At 45.3% G+C, this 25,003-nt stretch overlaps 1 protein-coding gene and 1 non-coding gene across 2 annotated transcripts in view; both read left to right on the top strand.

Moving 5' to 3' along the window:
* LOC123769352 (uncharacterized) overlaps positions 1–25,003 on the top strand; it is a 198,534-nt gene that overhangs the window by 127,735 nt on the left and 45,796 nt on the right. Inside the window, exon 6 of the mRNA XM_069310188.1 lies at positions 19,295–19,391. Within this exon, the coding sequence (XP_069166289.1) occupies positions 19,295–19,391 (97 nt within the window). The remainder of the gene's footprint in view (positions 1–19,294; positions 19,392–25,003) is intronic.
* On the top strand, positions 4,976–5,079 carry LOC138355314 (U6atac minor spliceosomal RNA). The gene has a single exon (XR_011223911.1). It is a non-coding gene; the product is annotated as a U6atac minor spliceosomal RNA (small nuclear RNA).

Here is a 25,003-nt window from a genome sequence, read left to right as displayed (position 1 = left end):
TTAAATTACATTATCAAGAAAGGTGAAGAATTAGGGGTGACGTGATAGATGTGTATAAGTGGATGAATGGGCATAACAAAAGGGATATTAATAGGGTATTAAAAGTATCAACACTAGACAGAACATGAAACAGTGGGTATAAATTGGGTAAGTTTAGATTTAGGAAAGACCTGGGTAAATACTGGTTCAGTAACAGGGTTGTTAATTTGTGGAACCAATTACCACGTAATGTGGTAGAGGTGGGGTCCCTTGATTGTTTCACATGTGGGCTCGACATGTATATGAGCGGGATTGGGTGGTTATAAATAGGAGCTGCCTTGTATGGGCCAATATGCCTTCTGAAATTACCTTTATTCATAAGTTCTTATGTTTTTTCTAACCCCCATCCCCAACTGAATGCCTGCCCTGACATAATTCTCCAAATAGCAGCCATTTTGGCAATTGGCAGTCATGCATTGTGACTACATGGCCTGCCTATCTATGTTGGCCTATGTTGGCCTATGTTGGCCTATCTAACCTGAGTTTTTTAGTTTTAAGTTGATGTCCACCAACCCCTCACAAGTTAGGTGAGGGGTTTGTGGAAACCAAAACCATCATTAGTTTCTAACCATCATATGACAAAGAGTATTGGGAGGTCGGGACACCATAAGTGCAGCTCTCTTCCTGTAATTACACTTAGAAAATTACACACACACAATGTGCTAGGAATGTATGCTATGCTCTGCAATTTTAGAATTGCTTTCAAGTACATGGATGGTGCAATATTGAAGAAATTGTTCATGACCTTATTGAGACTAAAGTTGGAATATACAGCGGTTGTATGGTGCCGATGTCTCAAGAAGAAAATCATTAAACTTGAAAAGGGCAAAGATGTGCAGCTAAATGCCTTATGAAACTGAAAAACAAGAGCTATGAGGTTATAGGCATTAAATATACCAAAGTGGTGGAGGCTAAAACCAACAGTGGTTTAAAGTATTATATAAAAATGAGTTCTGGAAAAACCAGGACACCACATGTGTAGCTCTCATCCTGTAATTACACTTAGGTAATTTCTTTAGCCGTGTAGCGAGGTCCCCCAAATGTTAAGCTGCTGATCCTTCCCAGGATGCAGCTACACACAACCTAGACAAACTGAATGAATGGTCTAGAAAATGGCTACTAAAGTTTAACTCAGGTAAGTGTAAAGTACTGTAATGAAATTATGTGAAGGGAGCAGGAGGCTGAACACAAGGTACCATCTGGGAAGTGAAATCCTGCAAGAGTCAGAGAGAAAGATCTGAGGGTTAATATCACAGTGAACCTGTCCCCAGAAGCCCACATCAAAAGAATATCATCAGCTGTATATATGTTATATAGGCCAACATAAGAACTCCCTTTAGAATCTTGTATAGGGAATAATTCAGAACCTTGTGTACCATTTATGTCAGACCAATCCTGGAGTTCATACCTAGCTAAACACAAGACAAAGTTAGAGAAAAATCAAAGGTATGTCACTAGACTGGTCCCAGAACGGAGAGGTATGAGTTACGAGAAAAGGCTATGGGAGCTAAACCTCATGTCCCTGAAAGACACAAAAGTAGGGGAAGACATGATCACCACTTATAAAATTCTCAGAGGAATTGACTGGGTGGACAAACACAAACTATGATAACATGGGTGGAACACAAACAAAAGGGGACACAGGTGAAACCGAGTACCCAAATGAGCCATAGAGACACTAGAAAGAATTTTTTTAGCCTCAGGGTAGTTAATAATTGGAATGCATTAGGCAGTGATGTGGTGGAGACAGACTCTATACACACTTTAAAATGTAGATATGATAGAGCCCAATAGGCTCAGGAATCTGTACACCAGTTGATTAACCATCAAGAGGTGGGACCAAAGAGCCAAAGCTCAACCCCCACTAACACAACTAGGTGAGTACAACAATTTCCTAGCTACCAAGTACCTATTTACAGTTAGGTGAAGAGCAGGTGGAGGGAAACGTGCTCAATCATCTCTGTTCTGCCCAGGAATTGAACCCAGGATCCTCGATTGTGAGTCGAGAGTGAATCCAACTGTAATACTGGATCCTGGGAATAGCTACCATGTGCAGGACGGAAAAGTATACATTATTTTTAATTTGAATCATCTAGAAGATTTATTTCTGGAAAAAATATACTACAGTATAGAGATATTGTATACAGAATAGAGATTAATTGAAATGTGTGTTGAATTTTGTGAGAGAAGACAGCTAAATCTAAATGAGGATATAAGCAAGGAAATGGTGTGTAAAATAGGAATAAAAGGAAAGGTTTTAAAAGTGGTTGATCTGTTTCAATTCCTAGGCTGTGAAGCAGTAGGATTTTGAGCAAAGGAAGTTGAGGGTAATGCAAGTCAGGAAGGGAAAGTAACTGGCCAATGAAGTCCCTGGTTGGGAAAAATAAGGGTAAGATGCAGGTAGTGAGCTTACCTTGAGGTGCTTCCGGGGCTTAGCGTCCCGCTGCATTAGAGCTGCATTAGCCCCAGTACTGTGCTGTATTAAAGAGTGAAGTGCCTACTCTTATGAATGAATGCAAGAAGATAACCCTTGAAGGGTCAAGTTAGTGGTTGAAATGGGCAATTTGAAACACATTTGTGATTTTAATAGAGTATTGAAAAGGATGAAAGTCTCAGGAAAAGATGCTTTTTGCAAAAGGTAATAAGTCATAAAATTAAAATTGACACATACATACGTACATACATACATACATACATACATACATACACAGGGGTACCTCGTTTAAGAGTTAAATCCGTTCCTGGAGACGGCTTGTAATCCGAAAACTCGTAAACCGAAGCTAATTTCCCCATAAGAAATAATGGGAAATGAATTAATCCGTTCTTCACTACCCAAAAACCTTACTTCAAACTAAATTTTATACCTAATTCATTGAAAGCTACACTACAAAACTATGTTCAAGTTATTACTTATCCTTGCTGATGACTGCTGTTGGCATATGGAAGATGGTGAGGAGGGGGGAGGAGGAGAGGTGTTACTGTTTGGAAGTGGAATCCCTTTCCATTATAACATCAGCCAGTGAGTGCATCATTGCCTGCATACCACTAGGACCTGCTTGAGGCTCACTGCTTGCTTGTCTTACTAAGAATCTGTCTAAAGATACTTGTTTTTTCTTAAATTTTAACACTTGTCTGTAGTAAGACATCACATTGTCATTTAAAAGGTCAATGCAACGCCCTGCTACAGCTTTATCTGAGTGAATTTTTTCAACAAAACTTTGCAGTTCTTCCCATACTTCACACATTTTCTTAATGAGGAAGGGACATCCTCTACTGCCTCTAATCACAACTATTTTCTTAGGTTGAACCTTACCACTGACTTTCTTGGGACCCATGGCGAGATATATAATAACAACTTTTATATTCAAATGGCCAAATATCCAACAAAACACTGTAAATCCTGGTGAAGAATTGAGGCAGGATAGTCACTGGGCGCGAGGCACTGGTAAACTGAGCGACGATCACTGTGCCACCACGCGCTAGGTTGGCCTGTACGTGTATCAACACCCTCATATCCTGAGGCAACGCTCGTATCCCGATACAAATTTTCTGAGCAAATCCTGCTCGTAACCTAAAAAACTGGATGGGCATGTTTTTCTTTCACATGATAGATATTTACCAAATCAATCAAACAAAAGGTACTGTTCACCAAACGGTAAATAATTACCCAAGAGGTTGGCAACTATTTTTGGATGTATCTTGGGGAAAGGTCTGTAGTTCAACCATAGGGAAAATAACTCGATACAAGCCTAAATACAGTACAGGCTTCCTGTTCCCAGAAAATGGGAATTATTTTGAGCACATTTCAAGATGAACAAACATGGTGAGTGAATGAGTCAGAGAGAGCAGGGATTGAGTGTGGATACTACATGAGAAGTGTTAGGGGAATAAGTCTATGCAGAAATCATTTGATTAAGGAGTGACTGTTTAACGTATTTTTTTAGATGACAAATCACGGGAAGCACGCTGCACCTAGTCGTATGAAGCGGTGGGGGTACTGCTGTGGATGTTTTGCTGAAGTGGAATGGTGCTGATTCTACGTGATGCTGGTTAGTGTGAAAGGTATGATGAATGGATGAGTGTGTGTGTTTTTTTTTTTCTTAATTGACCTTCCTTCCCTACAATACTCTTCTATTTTTATTTGGTCAGTTGTCTCCTCACCCCATAAAAACGAGAAATGGCCAATTGTTGACAATGATTAGCCTGCAATACTACTAAGCATAATTATCAAAAGCACTGGATAAATACATGAGAAAAATGAGCAAAGCATCTTGAGAGCAATATTTTGCCAACAGTCAAACAAGATCTTGCTTATTTCAAATAAACAAGATCATGTGAATCAAATTTGCAGAGCATTAAGTTTATACATATTGATAAAGGATGAGTTGACAACATTTTCCAAGGCTTCGTTAATTTTTTTTTTTTTTTATCAAAAACTAGTATGAGCAAAATAATGGATGAGAGAGATTTTTGTTTTAAGAAAAATACAAACAGCCATAATGTGGAAACTCCGAATAGTGCAGTCATTAATGGGGACCCATTGGTATCAAAACTAGTTTCATTATGGAGCAGTCACTTGTGGAGTCCTAGTGGTCTCAGTACTAGTTTTGTAATGGAACAGTCATTAGTGGACTCCCACTAGTAGCCCACAAATGGCTACTAAAGTTCAACCCAAGTAAATGTACGGTAATGAAGCTTGGTAGAGGAAATAGGAGGCCAGACACTGGATACTGAATGGGAGGTGAAGTCCTTCACGAAACGGACAGAGAGAAAGATCTAGGAGTTGATATCACGCCAAACCTATGCCCTGAAGCCCACATCAGAAGAATAACATCGGTGGCATATGTGAGGTTGGCAAACATCAGAACTGCCTTCAGAATCCTGTGTAAGGAATCTTTCAGAATCATGTATATCACATGGTGATATGTAGATATTCATGTTGTACGAAAGGAGAGGAGGTTAGCACTCCCCTTGGTAAGGACGGACAACACATATACTATCAAGGCACAGTCGCCCAAACAACACCCGACACCATTTTGCAGTCCCCGTGGTAATTACCCAAGTGTAGTTACAAGATGAGAGCTACGCTCGTGGTGTCCTGTCTCCCCAGCACTCTTTGTCATATAACACTTTGAAATTACTGATGGTTTTGGCCTCCACCACCTTCTCACCTAACTTGTTCCAACCATCTACCACTCCATTTATAAAAGAGAATGTTGTTATATTTCTCCAACAGCTTTGTTTTGTGAGTTTAAATCTATGACTTCCTGTTCTTGAACTTCCAGGTCTCAGGAATTCTTCCCTATCAATTTTATTGATTCCTGTTAATGTTTTGTATGTAGTGATCATAACGCCTCTTTTTCTTCTATCATCTAGTTTTGCAAATTTAATACCTCTAACCTCTCCTCGTAGCTCTTGTCCTTCAGTTCCGGGAGCCACTTATCTTAAGGTTACCTTGAGGCGCTTCCGGGGCTTAGCGTCCCCGCAGCCCGGTCGTCGACCAGGTCTCCTGGTTGCTGGACTGATCAACCAGGCTGTTGGACGCGGCTGCTCGCAGCCTGACGTATGAGTCACAGCCTGGTTGATCAGGTATCCTTTGGAGGTGCTTATCCAGTTCTCTCTTGAACACTGTGAGGGGTCGGCCAGTTATGCCCCTTATGTGTAGTGGCACTTAGTGGCATGTCGTTGCACCTTTTTCAGTTTGTTGATGTGTTTCTTAAGATATGGGCACCATACAACCGCTGCATATTCCAGCTCTGGTCTAACAAAAGTCGTGAACAATTTCTTTAGTATTTTTCCATCCATGTATTTAAAAGCAATTCTGATGTTAGAAAGTGTAGCATAGGCGGCTCCTCGCACAATGTTCTTAATGTAGTCCTCAGGTGACAGTTTTCTGTCTTGAACCACCCCTAGATCCCTTTGTCAGAATTCTTTAAAGATTTCTCCCATAATTTATAGGTTGGGTGGGGTCTATGTTCTCCAATTCCACATTCCATAACATGGCATTTATTCAATTTAAATTCCATTTGCCAAGTGTTGCTCCATTTTACTTATTTTGTCCAGATCTTCTTGAAGGGCATGACAATCATCTAGGTTTCTTATCTTCCCTATTATCTTAGCATCATCAATAAACATGTTCATATAATTCTGTATACCACCTGGTAGATCATTTATGTAGACAATGAACATCACCGTTGCAAGAACTGAACCCTGTGCTACTCCACTTGTGACATTCATCCAATCCGATACATTGCCTCTGATTACGGCCCTCATTTTTCTGTCAGGAAATTTTTCATCCATGTTAGAAGCTTACCTGTCACCCCTCCAATATATTTCAGTTTCCAGAACAACTTCATATGTGGAACTCTGTCGAAAGCCTTTTTTAGGTCCAGATAGATCCAGTCAACCCAACCATCTCTTTCCTGTAAAATCTCTGTGGCTCGATCATAGAAACTGAGTAATTTCATTACACAGGATCTTCCAGATTGAAAACCATGCTGTCTGTCTGATATTATATCTTTTTCTCCAGGTATTCTACCCATTTAGTTTTAATTATTTTTTCCAATATTTTGACTGTGACACTTGTCAATGATACAGGTCTATAATTAAGGGGTCTTCCCTGCTGCCACTTGTGTAGATTGGAACTATGTTAGCCTTTTTTCCACACATCAGCTACAACTCCTGTACACAGGGATGCCTGAAAAATCAGTTGAAGTGGAATGCTGAGCTCAGGTGCACATTCTCTCAGAACCCATGGTGAAACTCCATCTGGACCAACTGCTTTGTTCTTACTTAGCTTTTTGAGCATTTTTTCCACTTTGTCTCTAGACACCTCTATGTGCTCTGTTGTTCTCTGGAATTCTTATTGTGTCTGGTTCCCTGAAGATTTCATTTTGTACAAACACACTTTGGAAATTTTTGTTTAATGTTTCACACATTTCCTTTTCATTTTCTGTGAATCTGTTTCTCATTTTCAACCTCTGAATATTATCCTTTACCTGCAATTTGTTGTTTATGAATTTATAGAATAGACCTGGTTCTGTTTTACATTTGTCTGCAATCCCTTTTTCAAAATTTCTTTCTGCCTTCTCCTCTCTGCCGTGTAGTTGTTTCTTGCATCTTTGTATCGCCGGTATGGTTGGGGGTTTGGCCTCTTACTATATTGATTCCATTTTTGTGTCTTTTGGTCTCTGGCCCTCTCGCAATTTCTATTGAACCAATCCTGTTTCCTAGTTCTGCATCTCTGTTTTGGTATATATATTTTTGTGCCTTTATCATATATTTCACAAAACTTGACATACATCTCATTTACTTCCTTGCCTAGCAACAAGTCTGTCCAGTTATACTCACTAAAAAAAATTCTAAGGTCGCCATAATGTCCTCTCCTGAGGTTGGGTTTTTCAACTGCTTCAACCTCCTTATTTTCTTCCAGATTATAATGCATTGCATACTTTATTCCCAAAAAGACATGGTCACTTTTATCCAAGGGAGGAATGTACTGAATGTCAAATATCTCTTCCTCCTTCCTGGTAAATATAAAATCTAGCATGGAGGGAATGTCCCCTTCCTTCATCCTCATAGCTTGTTTAACATGTTGATACAAGAATGTTTCCAGGATGAGGTCAACAAATCTGCAGGTCCAAAAATCCTCTGTTCTAGCTTCATATGCTTCTCAGTCTATGGATTTGAAGTTGAAGTCCCCGACTATCAACAGTCTTGATCTATCTTTATCCATTTTCGCTATAATCTCTCTCATTATTGTTATAAGACCCTCTCGTTTACTATCTAGCTCCTCCTTTGTCCATGTGTTGCTTGGCAGGGGACTATATGCATTTATGATCATTAGTTTATCATCCTCATGGCAGATCTCTAGTGCTATTATGTCAACTTCTCGTGGATTGGCAATCATTATTTCGTTCACCTTTAGATGTTCTTTCACCAGCACAGTAATGCCACCGCCTTATCTAATTTTTCTGCCCCGTCTCCAAATTGAGTAGCCCCTTGGGAATATGACTTCATTTAAAATAACATCAAGTTTTGTCTCCTTGAGTGCAACAATGTCTGGTGTCTGCAGCTGTATTACATCACTTAACTCCAGTATCTTCGATCTCACTCCATCTACATTGATGTATACTATTTTCAGGAACATGTTCCCCTGTTCCACCAGGGGAGCCGGTTGGCCGAGCGGACAGCACGCTGGACTTGTGATCCTATGGTCCTGGGTTCGATCCCAGGCGCCGGCGAGAAACAATGGGCAGAGTTTCTTTCACCCTATGCCCCTGTTACCTAGCAGTAAAATAGGTACCTGGGTGTTAGTCAGCTGTCACGGGCTGCTTCCTGAGGGTGGAGGCCTGGTCGAAGACCGGGCCGCGGGGACACTAAAGCCCCAAAATCATCTCAAGATAACCTCCTTATTCTTCACTACCCCTCTCTCTAGCAATTTTGTTGGTTTGTCTTTTTGTACCATTTTACTGGCCTGCCTACCTCTATCACTTTGTAGAAAAAAGAACTTATTTCTTCTTCGTTCCTGCTCTCATTTAGACGTTTTGCCTCTTCAAGGTTTAGTTTCAGCTTCTCTCTGTCTTCTCTTGAAAGATCTCGTCTTAATGACCACACTTTCCCGTCCTCATCACTTTGTTAGTTTTTAGCATTCCTTAGTACTTCTTCCTTCTATTTGGCACCATTTAGAGTGATCCTCAAAGGTCGATCTTTCCCTTTTACGTACCTGCCTATTCTCCTGTATTCGCACACATTCTCTATGGTAGTAAGACCTTCCATGAGGCCAACAATTTTATCTACTACTTTCGCTTCTTCTACGGCTCTTTCTGACCTAGATGTTATCTCCTTTTCTTTGCAACCAAAAATTATCAGGGACTTACTCCGATCAACTGTGTTTTGCACCAACTTCGGATTAGATGCCAATTCCTTTCTCACTTCCAACCTAATGTTTGTTTTATCTTGGTTGCTGCAGTGTTTGGCTTCCTTTACTGCTTCTTCAATTTTTTCCTTCTTGGCCACTTGTGCATCGGTGAGTTGCATATCCTATTTGCACTGTTCTATTCCTTGTGTAACTTCCTCCATCTGTGCTGACAAAAGCTGTTTCTCCTGTTGAATTTCCTTACCTAACCTATAGTAGTCATTTATGTTTAAATTTGCTCTAACTTCTTCCTAAGCTATTTTTAAGAGTTTATTTTCCTCTTCCATGGTTTTGCAACTTGTTTCCAATTGATTCTTGTCGTTGTGTAAGTCCTTCACTAAACCCTCAAGACATAAAACTTTGCTACACAAATGGTCATTACTTTCTTTCAATTTACTGATTATTTCTACATGAGAGTTCACTATGGTATCTAGTTTGCCAACTTGTTGTGTAGACTGCTTATATCAATGCTTTTTTTCATTGAATCCCCCAAAATCAAGCTCTGTGTTGTTTTTCCTCTTGCCGGCAGCCATCTTGAATGTTCTTGTCTGCACTGGAACACTAGGGCAACTTTTTCTCATCCAATTTTTTCACTTCCCCTGACACATTCCTGTTATCTCACCTATTTTTCAAAAGCACTATACCTTTATGTTCCTTGGGACACCACTCACTATCATTAACTTGTACTACAGTACTTAGGATTGTTGAAATATCCTGGAGCTCCTCTGATGCAAGCGTTAACACTAGGTGTCACCTTTTGAATGGTGTAGTGGTTAAAATGCTCACCTGGTGTTTCGTGAGCGCTTTGGCCTGGGTTCATATCCTGGCCGGGGTAGGATTTACTGGACGCAAAATTATAACAGTAGCCTCTGTTTAACTCAACGGTAAATTGGGTACCTGGTTGTTAAACGATTTCTCGCTGGGTCGTATTCCAGGAAACTTAGGATTAAGGACTTGCCCGAAACGCTACGCGTACTAGTGGCTGTTCAAGAATATAAGAACTCTTGTATATATAAATAAATAAAAGTTAATAAATACATATGTAAGGCCAATCCTGGGGTATTCACTCCCAGCATGGAGCCTGTCCGTACCTTGTCGAGCACAAGACGATGCTGGAAAAAGTTCAGAGGTATGCCACTAGGCTAGTCCCAGAACTAAGAGGCATGAGTTACGAGGAAAGGCCGAGGGAACTGCATCTAATGTCGCTGGAAGACAGAAGAGCTCAGGGAGACATGATGACCACATACAAAATTCTCAGGGGAATTGACAGGATAGACAAGGATTGATTATTTAACACAGATGGTACATGCACAAGGGGACACAGGTGGAAACTGAGTACCCAATGAGCCACAGAGACATTAGAAAGAACTTTTTCAGTGTCAGAGTAGTTAGTAAATGGAACGCACTAGGAAGTGATGTGGTGAAAGCTGATTTCATACAGTTTCAAATGTAGATATGTAGATACAATAGAGCTTGAGAAGCTCAGGAATCTGTATGCCAGTAGATTGACGGTTGAGAGGCAGGACCAAAGAGCCAAAACTCAACCCCTCGCAAGCACAACTAGGTGAGTTCTATGATAAAGAATACTGGGAAGACAGGACACCACGAGCGTAGCTCTAATCCAGTAACTACACTTGGGTTACTACACTTAGGTAATTTCACTTAGGTAATTACTGGACTCGGTACTAGTTTTATCATGGAGCAGTACGTGGGGTCCCACATACAACGATCAGTTCAAAGTAGGTTAAAAGTGAGCACAACAAGGATTAGTATATAATAAGTAAAGCCCCTACTAATTATTATAATTGGTGTGAATGATTTGCCAGCATGTGTAACAATACAATACTGATGTGTTTTACAGGTACAGTAATGCAAATTTTGCGGAAAGTTGAAAATTAACCATCGTTGAATGTAATGAAACTACATTTTCTGGGGTGAGCCCTGGAGAATCCCTGAAGCTACCCGAACTAAAATGTGCTATATAAGTTTGAGGTGATCAGTCACAGGAGTTCTTTTGCCTGTGGGGAACCACAAACCAGAACCTGGTCCCCTCAAAGAGGCGCAGGGAGCAATGACCTATGAGCACTTTACATTTAGAGTATGTATGGTCATAATTGCCATCGACTGGTTAATTGCCATTAACCTGTGCAATCTACATCCCAAAAGATCAAAATAACTCCCCCAGAAAAAAAAAAAATAAGCAACCCTTCATGCAACAGTGCTTTACCAAGGGCAGTGCTTACGGAACACCTAGGGAAGATTTCCTTAGGCGCATGCTCCCCCTCCCTGTCCAGCTCGTTGCTGCCGTAAAGGGGCTTGGTGGGCGGCTGCCAGAGTGCGATACTCCTTGGGGCGGTCCCCCTGTCCTTTTGTAGCCTTGTGCTCCTGCTGCTGTCCTCACAAATTTTGCTGGACGCCTTTTCCTTTTCCTTTTCTTTCGTTTTTCAACCCCCCCCCCCACCCCTCTTCTCCTTTCTCGTTGTCATTTCCTGCTGACCTTATGCCTGTTGATCATTCTTTTGGCCTTCTTTTGTTTTGACGCCCGGATGTTTGAGGAGGCATACTCTTGCACTTGTAGAACTGTAGTACCCAACGTCTCGAGCGAGGGGAACCTTTTATTGCCAATCCCCCTTTCGTCACTGAACCCGATCTCGACGGACTGACGGTTCTTAAGGTGGCGTTTGTGGGACGTATACTCACGACGCACCTCTAGGGGGCCCCTGTTTGGTCGGCGATAGCTTCTTGTTGGGTGTCCTGCCTCTAATTATGGCTCCATGGTGGGTGTGGGGGCACATTCGTGAATGAATGTTTCTTTTCGTATTTATGTTGTTGAATGTTCCTCTTGTACCCTCTCAGGCTCGTCGGGTGGGCGACCAAGCCCCCAAGTCGGCCTGTATTGGAAGACCGGGCTCTGTAGTCCCCACTGCGTTGGGCCCCGACCTTGCTCCTCCTTTGACCCTCCTGACTACTCCCCTCGGCTCCCCTCCCTCCTCTGTGGTTGGGTCGAGCCCCAAGTCCCCAGTGGTGACCACCTCATCCCTGGCACGGCTCAGTCTCTAGTTGTGACTACTGCACCTTTTAACCCGTTTCTCTCTGGGGGTTCTCGACGCCGTTCTCGACACGGCCGCACTCGCTCGATTCCTTCCCGTGCTGATGTGTATCAGGCCTTGTTTGGTCCTGCTACGTGGGCCAAATTCTTTGATCTCCTCCCTCTTGATTCTGCGCTTCCTGACGATTTCTCCCTTTATAGGCACCTTGTTGATTCCATAGATGCCTCTGTTACTTTCCACCCCACCCGTCTCGGTGCAAGTGTCGTTGCTGCTCTTTCTCAGGATGCTGCCTCCCGCTTGGCCGCCTTGTCCTGCCTTGGCGAGACCCCTGTTCGCATCTCCAAGAACGCTCGGATAAATGCCAGTGTTGGCACTATACTCCTCCTACCCCATGTTGTTACCGGTGTTCGGAATCTCCAGGACTGCCACGAGGATATTCGTCATATCCTCGATGCCAAGGGCCATTCTGTCCTCCAGGTAGACTCGTTTACTCGTCCCCCCTCGTGGTCGTCGCCGTCAACCCCATCGGGTTGTGAAGATTACCGTTGATGGTAGGACCCTTCCGCCGTCTGTCATTTTTGCTGGTGCCAGGTGCTCCGTCCAGGAGTACATTTCCTCTCCTCGACTCTGTAAAAAGTGCTGGAGGTTTGGGCATGGTCGGCCGAGCGGACAGCACGCTGGACTTGTGATCCTGTGGTCCTGGGTTTGATCCCAGGCGCCGGCGAGAAACTATGGGCAGAGTTTCTTTCACCCTATGCTCCTGTTCCCTAGCAGTAAAATAGGTACCTGGGTGTTAGTCAGCTGTCACGGGCTGCTTCCTGGGGGTGGAGGCCTGGTCGAGGACCGGGCCGCGGGGACACTAAAAGCCCTGAAATCATCTCAAGATAAGCTCAAGATGGTGCCCTCCGCTGCTCTGGAACTCTCTCTCTCTCTGTCCTTTGTGTGGGGGCAAAGGTCAGTCTAAGTCGGAGTGCACTTCTCCCCAGGCTCGCTGTCTCAATTGCGGTGAGGCCCACCCTACCTTCTCCCGTGCGTGTATACATTACAAGCTTGAGGCAGCCGTCCTCACCTTGAAGCACCGGGAGCGTTTATCTTTAACTGAGGCGAGGCACCAGGTTCGCCGGCTCACACCTTATTCTCGCGTGTTGCGCTCTTCCTTTCCTCGTCCTTCCCACCTTCCTCAGACTCAAAACCCTTTCCAGGCATTGGACCCTGATACGCCCACTGCTCCCTCCTCTGTTCCATTGAGTTCTGTCCCGAAGGGTCCCCCTCCTGGTCCTCTGTCTGGGGTTCCCCTTCTTCCTGCCCAGTCTGTCATGTCTCCTATGTCTTCTTCCTTGTCTCCATCCAATCCTCCTTCCCATTCTTCTCCTCTGTCTATTGGCTCTCCACGCCGCCTGTCGGTTCGGGCTGATGTCCATCGCTCTCCCAAAGGCCGTCGTGTATGTTCACGTTCAGCTTCTCCTGTTGAGACACTGGAATCCATTGCCCAGTATGTAGTTGCTGGGACACCTGTCTCTTTCAGTCAGAAGCGTAAGCCTGGCTCCTCTCCTTCCTCCTCCCCGGCGGGTAAAAAGGCTTTGCTTTCTTCCTCGCCCCCTACTTCTGACTCTCGCTCCGTCCCCTCCCGTTTCGGTGGTTATGCCCCCTGTTCCTGCTATGGAGGTCTCTTTGGCCCCCGCTTCCCTCTCGGTTGGCGCCCTTGCTGAAGTGCATCCCCTTGTTTCTGTCCCTCCTCCTGCTGTCCTTGATCCACGGTTATCCCCCCCCCCCTCTTCCTCCTCCATACCCTGCCCATCCGCCCTTGGTCGGTCCTCTAGCTACCTTCCTTCCTTCTTTACTCAGTTTACCCATGCCCCCTAACCCTGACTTTGCTGACCCTGACCCCTGACCCCTGATCCTGCCCGTCTTTAATGTGCTGTGTTCCCTTTTCGACTTTCTTTCTTCGTTGTTCTCTGTTGCTGTCCTTCCTCTTCTCGTTGATGTCTATTCTTCAATGGAACATTCGTGGTAATTACACCAATATCCTCGAACTCCAGCTAATGATTTCACGGTTTTTGCCCCTTTGTGTCTGTCTCCAGGAGCCAATGCTTGCCAATGCTTGCTCTCTTGATTCGCTCTGATGTTCCCTTTGTCCCCTTTCTTTTTCCTTCGCCTCTACATTGTTCTGCTGCTCATATCTTTGTGAGGAAATGGTACACTGTTTGTTCCATTTATCTTCCCCTGAGTGTCCCGCTTTCTCTTTCCGATCTGAAACACCTACTGGACTCCTTGCTGGAGCCTGTGCTCCTGCTAGGTGATTTCAATTGTCGTCATTCCCTTTGGGGTCATGTTCTGACGAACACCCGGAGTCGCCTTCTTGAGCCGTTCATCCTCTCTTCGTCCCTGTCTCTTCTGAATTCTGGTGAGCCCACACATTTGGACTCTCGGACTCGCACCCTTTCCTGTTTTGATATTTCTCTTTGCTCGTCTTCTCTTTACTTAGATTTCACATGGCAAGATCTTGATGACCTCCATGGTAGTAACCATTTCTCCATCATTGTTACCTTTTTCTCTTTTCACCCTCCCTTCTCCTTCCCTAGGTGGCAGTTTGCTAAAGCAGACTGGAACCTATTTACCCCTCGGTGCTGCTCTCTCAGACTTCTCCCTTCTGCCTCTCCCTCGCTCTCTCCTCCATTTTCATGACACCATCTTCAACGCTGCCCTCCGCTCTATTCCCCTCTCTTAATCTCGGGGCCCACGGAAGTGCGTTCCGTAGTGGAATACAGACTGTGCTTGAGCTGTCCGCTGTAAGTGTGCAGCCTGGAAGAGACACCGTCGCCGGCAGACGGCCAATTCTTTTCTTTTATTTTGGAAGGCGAGTGCGGTGGCCCATAGGGCCATCAGTATGGCTAAACATAATTGTTGGGCATCTTATGTCTCCACCATTACGTCCGAAACTCCTCTGCCGCAGATCTGGAAGAGTATCCGCAAGATAGCGGGTAAGTTCGTTCCCGATGTCTCACTGGTCCTTCACCTCGGTGGTACTCTTGTGGCGGACCTGTTGCAGGTCGCTACCGAACTGGGTTCCCACTTTTCTTCTGTTAGCTCTGGTTTTCATCTTCCCCAATCTTTCCTTCTTCGTAAAACTGTCCTTGAATCTTGCCCTTTGGATTTCTGTACTCATCTTCGCCTTCCCTATAACGATCCCTTCTCTCTCTCTCTGAACTTCAGTCTGCCCTGGCCCTCTGCGGTTCTACGGCAGCGGGCTCCGATGGCATTCATTATGAAATGCTTCGCCATCTTCCTCCATGCACATCTCGGTATTTACTGAGTCTGTATAATCGGATCTGGGAGTCGTCGTCAGTCCCTGAGGACTGGCTCGATGCCGTTGTCCTCCCTGTTCGCAAACCGGGGTCTCTGGGAACATCCCCTAAGGACTTTCACCCTATTGCCCTCACAAGTTGTGTCTGCAAACTCTTTGAACGTATGGTTAACGTTCATCTGATGTGGTTCTTGGAACACCATCACCTCCTCTCCCCTTCTCAATTTGGTTTCCGCAAGTGCCGCAGCACAACAGATGTCCTGGTGAACTTGGAGGTCTATATACGTACTGCTTTTGCTGCGAAGACCTCCGTTGTTGCCGTCCTTTTTGACCTGGAAAAGGCTTACGATACCACTTGGTGATATCATATTCTATCCCAGCTTCATTCTTTTGTCCTTTGTGGTCTTCTCCCTCTCTTTCTCCGCAGCTTCCTCTCTTGTTGTTCCTTTCGGATGAGGCTTGGTACCGCTCTCTCTGCTTCTTTTCAACAATACGAAGGTGTGCCCCAGGGTAGTGTTCTGAGCACTACTTTTTCTGGTTGCCCTCAATTGTCTTCTTTCCTCTCTTCCTTCAGGTGTCTTCTCCGCTCTCTATGTTGATGATCTTACCCTTTGCTGTCAGGGTGATGATTCGCCTCTCCTTCAACGCTGGCTTCAACTTGCGATTGATGCCGTGTCGTCTTGGGCCACTGATCATGACTTCAAGTTCTCTACTTCTAAGATTTGTGCCATGTCTTTTACTCGGAAACGGGTCGTTCTTCGTCCCTTATTGTCACTTTATGGTCATCCCCTTGAGTACAAAGATTCCGCGAAGCTTTTGGGGTTATTCCTTGACATTTGTCTTGGTCTTCCTATATCTCTTACCTCCGTGTTGAGTGCTCTAAGGCCCTTACTTTCCTTCGGGTATTGTCCCAAACTTCTTGGGGAGCGGATAGGCGCGCACTCCTTGCTTTACATTCCTCTCTCGTCCTGTCTAAGCTCGATTATGGTTGCCCTGCTTACTCGTCTGCTTCTCCTTCTACTCTTCGCCGTCTTGATGCTTTGCACCATACTGGGTTGCACCTGAGTTCTGGTGCCTTTCGTTCGACTCCCGTCCTTGGCTTGTATGTTGACACTGGCTTCCTGTCTCTCCAGGACCGCCGTGATCGCTACTGTCTTCGCTATCTTGCGCGGTCCTTACAACATCCTTCCTCTCGCCTCTGTCGTGCTTTAACTTTTACCCCTCCTGCGGTTCCTGTTCCTCTTCACCATCTCCCTCTTTCTGTCCTGTTATCTCGTTTACAGGATTCTCTTTCAGTTCGTGTTTCTAATGTTTCTCCTCGTGTTGTTCCTTCTTTGCCCCCGTGGAGAGTCCCCCTTCCGCAGTTTTGTACGTCCTTGACCCACATCACTAAAGCTTTTACCCCTCCTACGGTTCTAAAACGCCTTTTCCTTGAGCACTTTTCTTATCACTCCCGCTCCGTTTCTGTCTTCACCGATGGGTCTAAATCTGCGGACAGTGTTGGCTACTCTGTTGTTTTTCCTGATCGCACTTATATGTGTCACTTTCCTCTGGAGACTAGCATCTTTACAGCGAAGCTTTATGCTATTCTCTATGCTCTTCGTCTCCTGCTTTCTCGTTGTCAGTCTTCCTTTATAGTTGTTGTTGACTCTCGTAGTGCCCTCATGGCTCTCGGGTCCTTTAATCCGGTTCATCCAGTAGTTGTCGAGATCCAGCATTGGCTGTTTCTTGTTCACAGTAAATTTAAGTCGGTTGAGTTTTGTTGGGTTCCCAGCCATATTGGTGTGTCTTTAAATGAGCGTGCGGATGCTGCCGCCAAGGAAGCTCTCCGCTCTTGTCCCATCTCTCGTAAAGGTATTCCATATTCCGACTTTTTCCCGGTTATCCATTCCTCCATCCTTACCCGTTGGCAGGCTTCTTGGTCATCTGTTACTGGTAACAAACTATGTACTCTTAAATGTTGTGTTTCCTCGTGGCCGTCCTCCTACCACCGTTACCGGCGATGGAAAACAGCTCTGGCGAGGTTGCGTATTGGCCATACTCGCTTAACCCATGGTCACTTGATGGAGTGCCGCCCTGCTCCTTATTGTCCTAATTGCATTGTCCCTCTTATGGTTGTGCATGTCCTTCTTGAATGTCCTGACTTCTGGGACGAGCGTGTGTTTTGTTTTCTGACCGTCCCCCATGGTCGCTTGTCCCTAGATAGAATTCTTGGTGAATCAGATACTTTTGATATTGTTCGCCTTATGCGTTCCTGTTCTCATATTGGCATCCTTGGTGATATTTAGCGTCCTCTGATTATCCCGCACATTTGATGGTGCTACTTAGCCTTCCTGGTTTGGTGCCTTTTTTTGATAATTACTTACGCACATGCTGCTCCGTGTACAAGAAGACACCTGGCCAACACCCACCCCACACACTGCTGTTACAGCCACACACAGCAAAATCCAGAACAGGAACTGGAGGCTATAGGTGATTGAACTGACCGCCAGCACATCTGTTCCAGAGCTGTAGTGGTGGGCTGTCAGCTCCGGTGAACTGGCTACCCCTTTCCCCCTAGGTTTGGGGGGGGGGGAGGGTATTAAAGCTAATGAGCAGAAGTGCTAGTTACATGAAGGGTTGCTTGTTTGGTTTCTTTCTTGGGGCGTTATTTTTATCTTTTTGGATGTAGATTGCACAGGTTAACGAAACAGTGGCCTGTTTTGATTTGCCCACCTTTCTGGGTCCTTTCCCGTTCAATAGCAATTAGGACATAATTTAAATAAAAAGTGCTCATAGGCCATTGCTCCCTGTGACTCTCTGAGGGGACCAGGTTCTGGCTCATGGTTCCCAGTAGGCATAAAAACTCCTGTGACTGATGACCCCCAAACTAATATTGCACATATCAGTTCGGATAGATTCAGGGAGTTAACAGGACTCCCCCATAGAAAAAGACTTACATATCGAATGCTATATAATGAAAATGGGGAAGAGTGAGAATATATTCCAAGGAAAATATAGGCTGTGTAATGAAATATAAAACTGGACAAAGAAAAGGAGATGACAGTTAATATAAACATCAGACTGTCACTAGAAAACAAAACAATGTAATATAAATGTAATGTAATATAAATTTATAAATATAATAAAACCAATATAATGTAATATAGATTCAAGGAGAGAATCTTATGGCATGCAGGCAAATTTGAAAATGCCTTTGAAAAATACAAATGGAAAATGCTTAAAAAAAAATAATATTAGAACTAAATAGTTACATTCAGCTGGCATACCCTATGTTACCTACTTGTGTACTATAGTACAGTATGCTGCCCATACCTCAACAGCATTCACAAAATAGTCACACTAAAGACATGTAACCAAAAATGGACTGTGGAGCAAAGAAATAAGAGTATTAAATACTGTAGCTGAAATTAGAATTACTGTAAAAGGATTAAAAGAATTAAAAGGTAGTAGTGCATCAAAACCACTAGTAAACTTTAAGATATTTATGATAGTATAAGTAAGAAAAGGCAGGATATTTTGAACATTATACTTACAAACCACAAACAGTAAAACACACACACACACACACACACACACTTAGGTAATTGCAATTATGTAATTACACACACACACACTTAGGTAATTGCAATTATGTAATTACACACACACACACTTAGGTAATTGCAATTATGTAATTACACACACACACAGTCTCTTTCCTTTCTCTCCCACAATCTCAAAATTGTTTTTCTGAATAAAGTTGACTATTATATTGTAGGTAGATAATATTAATAAGTATTAGGTATGCTATATAATCCTTAAATTTTGCAAGATGGGCTTTATTAAATATTCAGCATAACTTTGAATATTTTACATGAGATTGAATGAATATAATTACTGTAGTACACTAAGATTGAGATTAACATGTCTTTAATAGTTACTATAATTTTGTAATTGTGGTTGTAATTTTACTCTTTTTTTTTTTTTTTTTTAATCCCCCAGACTAGACCAGATCCTAGGGAAGCAAGGTTCTAAAGCCAAAGATGTATATGAGTCGAAGATTAGTCTGGCTTCTAGAATTGTTAAGGTGGAAAGGCAGGTAAGATAAGACAAGTGCACAATGGAGGGCTAAATTATATTAAAGATAAGAGTACTTGAATGTCATACTTTATTAAAAACCAGTGAGTTGAATGTACAGTTTTAAAATGCCATTTTCTGGTAGTGCCCTGGTGGCGTCCTAAAGCAGGCATGTTAAGCAGGTGTTTCTGGCCGAAACGCTATGGGTGCTAGTGTTTTACAAGAATGTAAAACGTCAAGTCTCTGTACTCCCATAAACCCAATGTGTACCTTCTTGTATGTAAATAAATAAATAAAATAAATAAAAGCTGAGGATCCCCTGGTCTAAACCCCCCCCCCCACATAACATTTGTTTCGTCAGGAGGGCCACACACGACACCTAATTGAGGTTATTTAATAAAAAATTAATGCAGAATATTTTTATTACTTAAACTTGGAAACATACAATGTGCATGCAAATGGTTTACCGGCTAGCCACATTCATAAATGCAGAGTAATGAATTACTTTAACAAAAGAAAAAATTAAAGAAATTTGAAATGGCAACATAAACTTCTATGCAACAGCAACAAATACATTGTACAAAAATTACAACAGTTCAAAATGAACATTTATTTCCAACTATTCAATGATTTTTAGTGTTTTGTACATGAGGCTTGACGCCTCTTTTTATTGATGATTCGCTTCATAATGTCTTTCAAGTTGTACTCTTTTGGTGTGGCAATGCTGTTGTTGCAAATTAAACAATGTATCTTTTCATTTACTGTTGTGCAAAAATACTATAATTCCTATTTTTCTTGAAACACTCACCCTTCTTTGTTCAGTTTCCTTTTTCTCTTTTCCCCCTCCCCGCTCAGCTCGTTGTTGCCGTGAGGGGGGCTTAGTGGGCGGCTGCCGGAGTGTGATGCTCCTTGGGACGGTCCTCTGTCCTTTTCTAGCCTTGTGCTCCTGCTGCCGTCCTCTCCAATTATGCTGAGCACCTTTTCCTTTTCCTTCTGTTTCGTTTTTCTCCCCCCTCTTCTCCTATCTGCTTGCAGTTTCCTGCCGACCTTTTGCTTGTTCTGGTTCTTCCCTTGGACTTCTTCTATTTTGACGCCCGGATGCTTGAGGAGGCATACTCTTGCACCCGTAGAACTGTAGTACCCGACGTCGAGAGCGAGGGGAACCTTTTATTGTCAATCCCCCTTTCGTCACTAAACCTGATCTCGACGGACTGTCGGTTCTTAAGGTGGCGTTTGTGGGGCGTATACTCACGATGCACCCCTAGGAGGCCCCGGCATGATCAGCGATAGCTTCTTGTTGGGTGTCCTGCCTCTAATTGTGGCTCCTTGGTGGGTGTGGGGGCACATTCGTGAATGAATATTCCTTTTCGTAATGATGATGACCCCTGTTTCGACTGTTTCTGCTTTACCTTCTCAGGCTCGTGGGGTGGGCGACCAAGCCCCCGAGTCGGTCCGTGTTGGAAGACCGGGCTCTGTAGCCTCCGCTGCATTGGGCCCCGACCTTGCTCCTCCTTTGGCCTCTCTGACTCCTTCCCCTGGCTCCCCTCTCTCCTCTGTGGTTGGGTCGAGCCCCAAGCCCCCAGTGGTGACTACCTTGTCCCCTGGCGCGGCTCCATCTCTAGTTATTACTACTGCGCCTTTTAACCCCTCTCTCTCTGGGGGTTCTCATCACCGTCCTCGTCACGGCCGCCCTCGCTCGATTCCTTCCAGTTCTGCTACCTATCAAGCCTTGTTTGGTCCCACTTCATGGGCCAAATATTTTGATCTCCTCCCTCTTGATTCTGCGCCTCCTGACGATTTCTCCCTCCATCGACATCCCGTTGATTCCGTGGATGCCCCCATTACTTTCAACCCCACTCGTCTCGGTACACATGTCGTTGCTGCTCCTTCTCAGGATGCTGCTTCCCGCTTGGCTTCATTATCCTGCCTTGGCAAGACCCCTGTTCGGGTCTCGAAGAACGCTCAGTTGAATGCCAGTGTTGGCACTATTCTGCTCCCGCTCCATGTTGCGACCGGTGTTCGGGACTTGCGCGACTGCCACGATGATATTCGACATATCCTTGCTGCCCAGGGCCATTCTATTCTCCAGGTGGACACGTTTACTCGTCCCCCTCGTGGTAGTCGCCGTCAACCCCTCCGGGTTGTGAAGATTACCTTTGATGGTAGGACCCTTCCACCCTCTGTAACAAGTGCTGGAGGTTTGGGCATGGTGTCCTCTGCTGCTCCGGGACTGTCTCTGTGTCCTTTGTGTGGTGGCGAAGGTCACTCTAAGTCGGAGTGCACTTCTCCCCAGGCTCGTTGCCTCAACTGAGGTGAGGCCCATCCTACCTTCTCCCGTGCGTGTGTCCATTACAAGCTTGAGGCACCCGTCCTCAACTTGAAGCACCGGGAGCGTTTATCTTTTCCCGAGGCGAGACGCCAGGTTTGCCGGCTCCCGCCTTATGCTAATATCTCTTATGCTCGCGCGTTGCGCTCTTCCTCTCCTCGTCCTTCCCGCCGTCCTCAGACTCACAACCGTTTCCGGGCCTTGGACCCTGATCCGCCCACTGCCCCCTCCTCTGTTCCTTTGGGTTCTCTCCCGAAGGATCCACCTCCTGGTCCTCTGTCTGGGGTTCCCCTTCTTTCTACCCGGTCTGTCTTGTCTCCTGTTTCTTCCTCGTCTCCCTCCGTTCCTCCTTCCCATCCTTCCCCTCTGTCTCTTGACTCTCCCCGCCGCCTGTCGGTGCGGGCTGATGTTCATCGCTCTCCAAACGGCCGTCATGTGTGCTCTCGTTCAGCTTCTCCTGTTGAGACGCTAGAATCCGTTGCCCAGTATGTGGTTGCTGGGACACCTGTCTCTTTAATTCAGAAGCGTAAGCCTGGCTCTTCTCCTTCCTCCTCCCCGGTGAGTAAGAAGGTTTCGCTTTCTTCCTCGGCCCCTACTTCTGCCTCTCTCGCTCCTTCCCCTCCCATTTCGGTGGTTGCGCCCCCTGTTCCTGCTATGGAGATTTCTTTAGCCCCCGCTTCCCTCTCGGTTGCTGCCCTTGCTGAGGTGCGCTCCCCTCTTTCTCTTTCTACCCCCCCCCCCCCTCTTCCTGCTGCTGTCCTTGACTGCTCCCCTTGACTGCTCCCCTCCGTTGTCTCCTCCTCTTCCTCCTCCGGACCCCGCCCGCCCACCTCTGGTCTGTTCTCCCGCCTCCTTCCCTCCGTCTTTGCTCAGTTTACCCATGCCCCCTAACCCTGACTTTGCTGACCCTGATCCCGACCCTGATATTCTTTAACGTGCTCTGTTGCTCTTTCGCCTTTGTTTCTTCCTTGTTCTCTGTTTTTGTCCTTTCTCTTCTCGTCGATGTCTCTTCTTCAGTGGAACGTTCGAGGTTATTACGCCAATTTCCTCGAACTCCAACTTCTGATTTCGCGGTTTTCGCCCCTTTGTGTCTGTCTCCAGGAGCCGATGCTTGGTGCTCGTCCTGGTCGTTTTCGTGGCTATTCCTTTCTCTCTCTTCCCCCCCCCCCCCAGCCGTTGCTGGGGCTTCTAATACTTCTGCTCTCTTGATTCGTGCTGATGTTCCCTTTGTTCCTTTACTTTTTCCTTCGCATCTTCATTGTTCTGCTGCTCGTATCTTTGTGGGGAAATGGTACACAGTTTGTTCCATTTATCTCCCCCCGAGTGTCCCGCTTTCTCTTCCTGATTTGAAACACCTCCTAGACTCCTTGCCGGAGCCTGTGCTCCTGCTGGGTGACTTCAATTGTCGTCATTCTCTTTGGGGTGACGTTCTGACAAATACCCGGGGTCGCCTTCTTGAGCCATTTCTCCTCTCTTCTTCCCTGTCTCTTCTGAATTCTGGTAAGCCCACTCATTTGGACTCTCGGACTCGCACCCTTTCTTGTCTTGATCTTTCTCTCTGCTCTTCTTCTCTTTACTTAGATTTCACGTGGCAGGTTCTTGATGACCTCCATGGAAGTGATCATTTCCCCCATCCTTGTTTCATTTTTCTCTTTTCGCCCTTCCCTCTCTTTCCCTAGGTGGCAGTTTGCTAAGGCGGACTGGACCCTATTTACCCTCAGTGCTGCTCTCTCTGACCTCTCCCTTCTGCCTCTCTCTCGCGCTCTCTTCCTTTTTCATGACACTGTCTTCAACGCTGCCCTCCGCTCTATTCCTCGCTCTTCCTCTCGGGGTCCACGGAAGTGCGTTCCCTGGTGGAATGCGGACTGTGCTCGGGCTGTCCGCTGTAAGCGTGCAGCCTGGAAGAGGCACCGCCGTAGGCAGACGACCGATTCTTTTCTTTTCTTTTGGAAAGCGAGTGCGGTGGCCTGTAGGGCCATCCGCATGGCTAAACGTGAATGTTGGGCATCTTATGTCTCAACAATTACGTCCGAAACTCATCTGCCCCAGATCTGGAAGCGTATCCGCAAGGTAGCGGGTAAGTTCGTTCCCGATGCTTCACCGGTCCTTCACCTCCATGATACTCTTGTGGCGGACCCGTTGCAGGTCGCTTCTGTACTGGGTTCCCACTTTTCTTCTGTTAGCTCTGGTCTTCATCTTCCCCAATCTTTCCTTCTTCGTAAACCTGTCCTTGAGTCTCATCCTTTAGATTTCTGCACTCGTCTTCAGCTTCCCTATAATGATCCCTTCTCTCTCTCTCTGAACTTCGTTCTGCCCTGGCCCTCTGCGGTTCTACGGCGGCGGGCCCCCGATGGTATTCATTATGAGGTGCTTCACCATCTCCCTCCGTGCACGTCTCAGTATTTACTGAGTGTGTATAATCGGATCTGGGAGTCGTCGTCAGTCCCTGAGGACTGGCTCGATGCCGTTGTCCTCCCTGTTCGCAAACCGGGGTCTCTGGGTACTTCCCCTAAGGACTTTCGCCCTATTGCCCTCACAAGTTGTGTCAGCAAACTCTTTGAACGTATGGTTAACGTTCGTCTTATGTGGTTCTTGAAACACCATCACCTCCTCTCCCCTTCTCAATTTGGTTTCCGCAAGTGCCGCAGCACGACAGATGTCCTGGTGAATTTGGAGGTCTATATTCCTACTGCTTTTGCTGCGAAGACCTCCGTTGTTGCCGTCCTTTTTGACCTGGAAAAGGCTTACGACACCACTTGGCGGTATCATATTCTATCTCAACTTCATTCTTTTGGCCTTCGTGGTCATCTCCCTCTCTTTCTCCGCAGCTTCCTCTCTCGTCGTTCCTTTCGGGTGCGCCTTGGTACCGCTCTCTCTGCCTCTTTTCAGCAATACGAAGGTGTGCCCCAGGGTAGTGTTCTGAGCACTACTCTTTTTCTGGTTGCCCTCAATGGTCTTCTTTCCTCTCTTCCTTCAGGTGTCTTCTCCGCTCTCTATGTCGATGATCTTACCCTTTGCTGTCAGGGTGATGATTCGCCTCTCCTTCAGCGCCGGCTTCAACTTGCAATTGATGCCGTGTCCTCTTGGGCCACCGATCATGGCTTCAAGTTCTCTACTTCTAAGACTTGTGCCATGACTTTTACGCGGAAACGGGTAGTTCTTCGTCCCTCTTTGTCACTTTATGGTGAGTACAAAGATTCTGTGAAGCTTTTGGGGTTATTCCTTGACACTCGTTTGTCTTGGTCTCCCCATATCTCTTACCTCCGTGTTGAGTGCTCTAAGGCCCTTACCCACCTTCGGGTCTTGTC

This window comes from Procambarus clarkii, chromosome 66 (assembly GCF_040958095.1).
Source record: "Procambarus clarkii isolate CNS0578487 chromosome 66, FALCON_Pclarkii_2.0, whole genome shotgun sequence".
Lineage (NCBI taxonomy): Eukaryota > Metazoa > Arthropoda > Malacostraca > Decapoda > Cambaridae > Procambarus > Procambarus clarkii.
The sequence above is the reverse complement of the archived record's forward strand: the minus strand, read 5'-3'. Positions and strand labels throughout refer to the sequence as shown.